The 8,635-nt window shown below is 32.6% G+C and overlaps 1 protein-coding gene across 1 annotated transcript; it reads right to left on the bottom strand.

The window, feature by feature from the left end:
- Nucleotides 1-2,294: 2,294 nt before the first annotated feature.
- Nucleotides 2,295-6,867, bottom strand: LOC119663879 (uncharacterized protein K02A2.6-like). Its single transcript, XM_038073479.1, has 2 exons — nt 5,774-6,867; nt 2,295-2,691 (listed from the first exon to the last, which is right to left on the bottom strand). Exons 1-2 carry the CDS (start codon nt 6,865-6,867, stop codon nt 2,295-2,297), a joined length of 1,491 nt encoding a protein of 496 aa, XP_037929407.1.
- Between the last annotated feature and the right edge of the window lie 1,768 nt (nt 6,868-8,635).

The raw sequence follows: 8,635 nt of genomic DNA, 5'->3' as shown, positions 1-8,635 counted from the left end.
GTATTTCAAAGAGATTGGTTTAATTTAATTAGATATGACTCGAGATGTTTCCTTGTGACCAGCTGTATTTGGAAGCTGTCCCTGTAGAGTTCACAGTGGTGGCTGATCCGGTTTCGTGGTTGTACCTTAGTATAATTTCGGTGATTATTCTGCTCGATGAGTACCTACTGGACGAAACGAGGTTTGTGAATGTATATATGTCTTGTTATATTGAATATATATATAAAGTGTCTCCAATTATATATATATTTTAAATAGATTATACACTAGGCTTAAAACCGCCACTGTGTCAGACAATTTTTTTTATATTTATTTATTTTTATATGTTGACATACAATGCCACCGAGTGATCATACTAGACACACTAAATTCTTAGAAAATTGCGCTGTCTTTTATACGCATCCTCTTGAACTTTTTGTGTAAAGTAACAAAGCTTTGAGTTGATCTTAGTTGAACTTAATGCACTTTAACACTTTTGCACAAAAGCTTCCTTGTGCATCTTTTTGCAGCGAATTGCATTCTGACGTTTTGACGTTTGCTAATGTTTGTTTACATTTTTCTTTTTACATGTGCGCGTTTTTTTTTTTTAAATTGAATATAAAATTATCAAATAAGTAAAATTAATTAATTTGTGCAAAATTTCCATCCTTACATTTCCCTCCTTCTTCGAAGAAAATGAAGTTGCCACGAGGCACTACCTGTCTGCATGATTCCTGTGCCGTTTCATTGGGCTCTTGAATACTTTGAAGAATTTGTCTTGGTGTGTACTAACAAGATTATAATCCTTCTGCTGGAGTATACCTAATCCGCTTCTGTAGGTTTTGGGGGCTGGATAGTTTCCGAATTCCTAGATTTAGTTCTTGTACTTGAATCAGAGGATTGTCTAGCTTATCTTTCGGACGTGTGGAATCATTTTTTTCTTCTTCTGGCTGTTGCTTTCGTTGACTATCGTGGTTAATTGAAACTTGTTGCAATAATTGTGTCGGACTTGGGGTTCCTTGAGTCAATCGAACTCGTCTGGTATGATCTTCGATTACTGTAACCTTTTGTTGACCTTGTTGTGTTTCAATATCTTGAACTTGATGTTGTTCTACGTATCCTTGTGTATCTTGAATTTTAACTTGTGCTATATGGTGATTCCTCGTTGGATTGATTCTTTTTGGTTGATTAACTACCTGTTCATTTCCCTTGCTAGGACTTGGATCTTTGTGCCGTTGAATCTTTTGTTTTTGCGCTTTGATTACGCTTGGTTCTTTTTGTCGTTGTACTTTCTGTGTTTGAACTTGTAATATTTGATGATTTGGGGTGATTTGCTGTTGTTTAGATACTTCGAGATTTTCTTTGATAAATCTTGGTTTTAACTGGTTTTGTAGTTCTTGTATTTCAACTGATACTATTTCACGGTTTGGCGTGAGTCGCTGTTGTATAGATACTTTGGGATTTTGCTTGTTGGGTCTTGAATCTTGCTGTAGTTTGCACGCTTGGATTTGGAGCACACGTTTAAATTCTGTGGCTTGGTCCTGATTAACCGATTTTAAGTTTTCTTTGAACGACGTGACACGTTGCGGTGTTTGGTATGCTGATACTTGCTTCGTTTGACTTTGAAATATTTCCTGATCTGGTGTAACTCGTGCTGGCTTAAATACTTCGGGATTCTTCTTTGTAAGTTTTGGGTTTACTTGTCGTTGTGTTTCTTGCATCTGTGAATTTCCTCTGATGGACCTAATATTTTGTGATTTTTGCTTTGGTTCGCATGGTTGGATTTGCAGCATTTGTTGAACTTCTGTGACTTGGTTTCGATTGAATGGTTTTAGATTTCCTCTAACTGGCATGACATGTTGGATATTCTGCTGAGTTGATACTTGGTACATTTGATCTTGAAATATATCTTGATCTTGTATGATTCGTGCTGTTACTTGCTTAGCTGTCGGCTGGTTGCGTTGCTGATTACTTCTCTGCTGGTTGAGGATAGGAGACTCGGAATTTGAACTGGGAATAAGTTTGTCCTGTGTCGGCGTAGTAGGTATGCGTCTCACTGTATTTTCCAATACCATCATTTGTGGATATTCAACTTCTATGCGACCAACTATCACTTCCTGTCGAACACTGCCTCGACTCACTTTATCCTGTTCTGCGCGAAGTTCTTCGAAGTCATCTGCTAGTGTTGCTAATTCTGTTAGGCTCGAAAAGTCTAGACGTTTGATGTACATTTGGTACTCTGTGCGCATATTTTGGTATATTCGCTCCAATTGCGAATCTTGGTTCATGTCTGTGTGTCGCATAAGATATTTAATTTATAGTAAATAATCTTTAAAACTTTCTTGCTTCTTTTGCAATCGTGTTCGCACCTCGTCTTCTAATCTTTTGAAATATCTAGATGAAAGAAAAAATTTTAGAAAGTCTGTCTTGAAGCTTGACCAGAGGTTCCACTGTTTATTGTTGTTCCGGTACCACATCAGTGCTTTGTCTTCAAGCAGTACAGGCATCATCCTGGGAACTAGATTCACGTTGACGTCGTCAAGTTCTGCTAACTCTTCTATGCTTTCCACAAAATCTATTGGATCTACTCCTCCATTGTACTTTACAGACCATTTTCGTATCCGCTCCACGGTTTGTGCATACGATAAGTACATGATGTGCTGCTTATGCGAACGTCTTGTATGTTTCTCTGTTGAACCGGCTTGAATTGGACTACGGATGAAAGTATTTAGATTTTATCTTTTGATCATGTTAGCTTGCGCCATGGTAACGTGGATATTACTTTCATTTAATTTTGAGAAGTCTGTCTGTCCCTGCTCAAGCGCCAATTGTAACGACACGGATTTTTCCGTTTCGTTATAATTTATGCTGGGGTATCCTCAGTCTTTTCCAGGGGGTCGCTACAATAAATTTATATTCGCGGAGACAGGACTTCTCAAAATAAAAGTACGGCGGTTAAATTTTCAATGTAGATTTATTTAAAATATTAATAGTTCATTAAAATAATATGTAATAAATAAAAGAATTTGATTAAACGTAACTAGATAAACTTTGCGATTAACAATTTGTAAAATTTTCAATGATTTATATAGGATAGCTTTATATAGATTATTATTTCTTCAATCGTATTTCAATAACTTGAGATTTAAAACGCATGCAAATTCTGAATGTATTTCCTTAGTCGTATTTCAAAGAGATTGGTTTAATTTAATTAGATATGACTCGAGATGTTTCCTTGTGACCAGCTGTATTTGGAAGCTGTCCCTGTAGAGTTGACAGTGGTGGCTGATCCGGTTTCGTGGTTGTACCTTAGTATAATTTCGGTGATTATTCTGCTCGATGAGTACCTACTGGACGAAACGGGTTTAGTGAATGTATATATGTCTTGTTATATTGAATATATATATAAAGTGTCTCCGCGCCTGGACTTAAAACCGCCCATGCACTAAACAATTATATATATATTTTAAATAGATTATACACTAGGCTTAAAACCGCCACTGTGTCAGACAATTTTTTTTATATTTATTTATTTTTATATGTTGACATACAATGCCACCGAGTGATCATACTAGACACACCCAATTCTTAGAAAATTGCGCTGTCTTTTATACGCATCCTCTTGAACTTTTTGTGTAAAGTAACAAAGCTTTGAGTTGATCTTAGTTGAACTTAATGCACTTTAACACTTTTACACAAAAGCTTCCTTGTGCATCTTTTTGCAGCGAATTGCATTCTGACGTTTTGACGTTTACTAATGTTTGTTTACATTTTTACTTTGTACATGTGCGCGTTTTTGTTTTTTAAATTGAATATAATTTATTCATATAAGTAAAATTAATTAATAAGTAATATCGGAGTAATAATAATTAATTTAATAAAATTATTTATATAAACGAAGTTCCCCTTTTAGTTTAAATAACTCCAAGTGATGTGCGTAAAGTGGTAGTGCAAAGGTATTTATAATTGTTTTCCAATTTTCTAAATGATAATTATATTTAATAAATTCATTTATAGAAACATCCAACTATTAAAGTATGCTGTAGACGAGTGTGCTGGGGAGTGATTCCAGGTAAGTATTTATATAATAAATAAATGTTAATTTTAATGCACTTTATTTCTTACAGATGATTCACCAGTAACAATAAAGTCATAATATGTAGGTTGGAAATTTGTGTAAAATTTCCATCCTTACACGCTGAACACTATAGTTTTTTACCATAGATCCAAATTGGCTGTAATATTGATTTGTAAATTAGCAATTTCTTATCGAGACTGAGTTTAGAGTTGCGGTTTTGAAGCCTGTACAATTCCTTATATATAAGATTTAATTGACATCTTTTGGCTTCAATATGACTTGTCCACGTGAGCCTTTTATCTATATGAATTCCCAGATATTTCATAGAATGTGATTGAGTTTTAACCATATTATTAATTTTAACTGCAGGGCATGCTTCTCTCCTCAGAGTAAAAATTACTTGAACGCATTTAGTTTCATTCACCTTGATTCTCCATTTTGCAAGCCACTCTTCAATCAAACCGAGATGCCTGGATAAACTTTGTGCAGCTATAGTGCAGTCACGGTCGATACTGACTATAGCAGTGTCGTCAGCGAACGTTGTCAGCAAATTGTTTGGGTATTGTGTAATGTCAGCTGTATAGATTAATTATAGAAGCGGCTAAAGGACACTACCCTGAGGAACTCCAGCGTTGATATCGTACTCTTTCTAAGTGTCTAACCCTATATTTTCGATGAGTCACGTAGGATTTTAGAAGTATACGAAAGTTTTTTAGAAGCTAGTGCGTTATTTTAAATAAAAGTTTTTATTGTTTTTAATCCGGAAAGTTAAATTTCAAATTTTAAAGTTATGAACACTTGATCCATTGATCATAAACAAAAGATATTTATCAAAATGGTGCCTGATTTGAAAAGGTGAAATTCGGTTTTGCGAATTTAAAGTTTTTTTATTTTAAGCAATTAAACTTTAATTTGGAAAATAAACAAAAACAAAAAAATTGTGTTTTGCTCAAAACAGCTGATAGAGACAGCATATGCTTTTCTTACCAGCACCAAGTTAGCAACCAGAGAATATCATTAAAAAAATTATAATAAATAGCATAAAAGAAGAAATGAAAAAAAATGAACAAAGCGAAAATTGGTTTGAGGAGCCTATGTGCGGGAGCCATCGCGAAATTTTATTGGACTTCTTAATAAAAGTTCTATTATATAAGAACTCAAAGTGGCTACTAAAAAGTAGCCAAGATAATGCAAAATTTAAAAATAAATTAAAAAAATTGTAAAAATTTATATTTATGTAAAAATATTAGTCTAATAATATTTATGAATGATTAGAAAAATTAACAATAAATAATATTATTCACCCTTATATAAGTAATTTTATTTTAAATAGTTATAAGTAATATGTAATTAAATTTAGTTAATAGTTCTAGTTAATTTAAGTTAATGTATAATTAGTTATCTAAGGTTTATAGTTGTATTCTATATAATTTAAGTAATAAAATTTAGTTAATAATTCTATTGTATTTGATATAAGAACATAATAAAAAAACTTAATATATAAAAAATAATCAATTATTGTATAATATGGTGTTTATGAATATTCTTCATGAAACTCTTGTTACTGTATGGCATAGCTGAGTCTTGACAGCCAAACATATTAAGAGCATTTACACTTATAACAACTGTGGTTGCGCTACTCCGGTGTTTTCCATCATGTCATAGGCAAATATCATATTTTAGTATTGTAAAAATCTATCATAAAATGTAATTAACCCAAGAAAAGCTTGTAGCTGTTGTTTATTTATTGGTTCTGGTGCTTGAGCTATTGCCTTCACCTTTTCGTCAGTTGGACGCACTCCTTCTCGGCTTATCTTAAACCCCAAAAATGTTATCTCTTGTACTGCGAAAACACATTTTGATTTTTTAAGCTTCAATCCTGCATCCTGTACACATTTCAGAGCAGTTTGTGTTCTATCCCACAACTCTTCCAAAGTTGTTCCGCCAATTAGAATGTCGTCTAAATAAATAATCACACCATCTATGTTCTTAAGAACTCCTTCCATCATCCGTTGAAATATACCTGGTGCCGTTGAAATTCCAAACGGTAATCTTGTAACTTCAAAAAGTCCGCGATGTGTGTTTAATGTAAGTATGCTTGCTGATTCCTGGTCAACCTTCACCTGTGTATACGCTCGATCTAAATCCAGCTTTGTAAACCACTTACAATTTGCTAATGCTGCTAGCACTTCTGTATTTGTAGGTAATGGATACGTTTCCTTGCAAAGCATTTGATTCACTGTGCACTTATAATCTCCACAAATGCGTATGCTACCATCTGGTTTAATAATAGGTACAACCGGTGTTGCCCACTCACTAAAGGATATTGAACGCAGTACGCCTTCATCTTCCAACTTCTTTAATGCTGCTTCCACCTTGAGTTTTAGTGCAAAAGGCACTTGTCGATATCGAAGAAATTTCGGTTTACTTGAAACTGACATTTGTAACTTCACAGGATTTCCCTTGTAATCTCCAAGATTTCCATCAAAAACTGAACTGAAGTTCATCACTTGTACTGGAATAGTTGACTCTATATTGCATAAATTGCTAGTTATAGTAATTCCCAAATCGTTAAACCATTTTCGACCAATTAGAGCCGGACCATCACCTGCTGCTACTAACAACTTTAGTTTCTTTGTGACGTTCCCAACCGAGACTGGTATTTCTGCTTCTCCACTCAGTTTAAGATTTTTCTCTGTTCCCCAAGTTCTTAATTGTATTTGACTTGGTTTTAGCGGAATACACGATATTTTTTCTCTAAATAACTTTTCACTTACTATTGAGTAACTTGCCCCCGAGTCTATTTTCATTTGTACCGGTGACTTACTTATCGTAATCACTCTCTTGACCGATGGACTAAATATAACATTTACGTTTTTTGTATTTGCTAATTTTTTGTGAGAAACGCATAATTATTTTTTTTTTTGTTATTAAAATTTTGGTCTTATTACTATATATTTTATTACAGTTGTAGATGATTTTAATTTATATAAAAAATGTTTTGTCCTAAATTTTTTTTCAAAACCTCTTAAGTTGCGTTTTCTAAATAAAAAATTTCGTAACATGCCACAGTACAATAAAAATCTAGGGGATTATTGACTTTGTCTCGGGCTTACTCAGCATTAACTAACCATTGCCACTAAAAACTTTAGAGAAAGTTTCATCGTTCGTAAGAAAACGAGATTAAGTAGGATTCAATAAATCAAAGCACTTATCTCGGCTTTAACAACAAAATGTTTGCAGACATTGCATAAATTAGAGCAGTGATTCTCGACTCAAGACATGCTGTAGACCAAAAAAATATTCAATGTAGTTTACAAAAAAATTATTAAAAGCATCTCGTGCAAAGAGTAGTACCAATATTTTTGAAACAAATAATATCGTTAAGGCAAAAATTCAATATTTTACATGCCACTAGTGCTAATGATACCCTTATTTTGAAGTTATTTAAGCCACCATCATATAGAGTTTTTGTTACAAAGTAAATTTAAATCTAGCCAGGTTTATATATAAAAAATTCAGAAAATAATTGTGTCGAATAAATGAAATTTTATTTTATTTATTAATGAAGTACTAAAACCGTATTTACAATCATTACAAGGTCTGAATTAAAAGGTAAGTCAAAAATTATATTTGTTATGAAGACAACAGCATACGAATATCATTATTATCAGTAACATCCTAACATGTTTGATCATTTCTATCAATTAGTTTGCTATTCGCATTAAATGATAGTAAGAACGTACACAATCAAAGTGACCACCACTAACAGCATAATGTAAAGCAGTCTGTTCTTCATTTGCAAAACTTCCAACATTGACTTCTTTGACAAAGTAAAAAACATCTTTTTCATGTTCAGCTTTTTGTACTACATCATTTATCGGTAGCTCAGTGAAATGAACTACCCAACTAAAGACAGGTTCACATTTCTGTGTACTTTTTAGGTTTGGCTACCAAAGCGGATCAAGATGTTTTACCTTTTCAATATACAAATTGCTTACAAACAATGTTGAACACAAACAAATTATTCAAATGTCAAAAATTACCAAAACAATGTTGCCAAGTCAATGAAAAGAAATTCAATTATTTTTTTGGAATCAGCCACTATAATAAAATTTTATCAAGGAAATGTTTATAATATTAAATAAAAGTAATTAAAATTTTAGAAAATACAAATATTTACAGAATTTATTGCAAATGTTAAAAGTTTTCTAATAACGATGATTAATTTTTTTTAATACAAATAAAACAAAACGTTTTAATAAAATTATTTTTTATTGTCATTTTCTTCATATTCTTATATTTATTTGAATTCAATTATGAAAATATTATCTTACGAAAATACTAAAATGGCAACCCTGGCCATTTAGTCTCGACTTAACCACCTCGAAAATATGCTAAGTATCGACACATAACTACATTATCGGCACAACTTAGAATTTCCCTCATTTAGAACGCAACTTAGCCTAACTCGCACACGACCATAATATTATATTTGTGAAAACTTAATTAATGGCCACATCGTTTTAAATCATTGAACGAAACGCATGTATATATCATAGCCATAGATTAACATAT

Source organism: Teleopsis dalmanni, unplaced genomic scaffold (assembly GCF_002237135.1).
Source record: "Teleopsis dalmanni isolate 2A unplaced genomic scaffold, ASM223713v2 unscaffolded_contig_1047, whole genome shotgun sequence".
Classification (NCBI taxonomy): domain Eukaryota; kingdom Metazoa; phylum Arthropoda; class Insecta; order Diptera; family Diopsidae; genus Teleopsis; species Teleopsis dalmanni.
This window is presented reverse-complemented; position numbering and strand designations above follow the sequence as displayed.

Excerpts from the sequence above, each read along its gene's own strand:
- LOC119663879 (XM_038073479.1), bottom strand. The coding sequence starts at position 6,867 with ATGAAAATAGACTCGGGGGCAAGTTACTCAATAGTAAGTGAAAAGTTA. Across the intron at positions 2,692-5,773 it reads CAGCTACAAGCTTTTCTTGG|TCCAATTCAAGCCGGTTCAA; the intron begins GTTAATTACATT and ends TTTCATCCGTAG.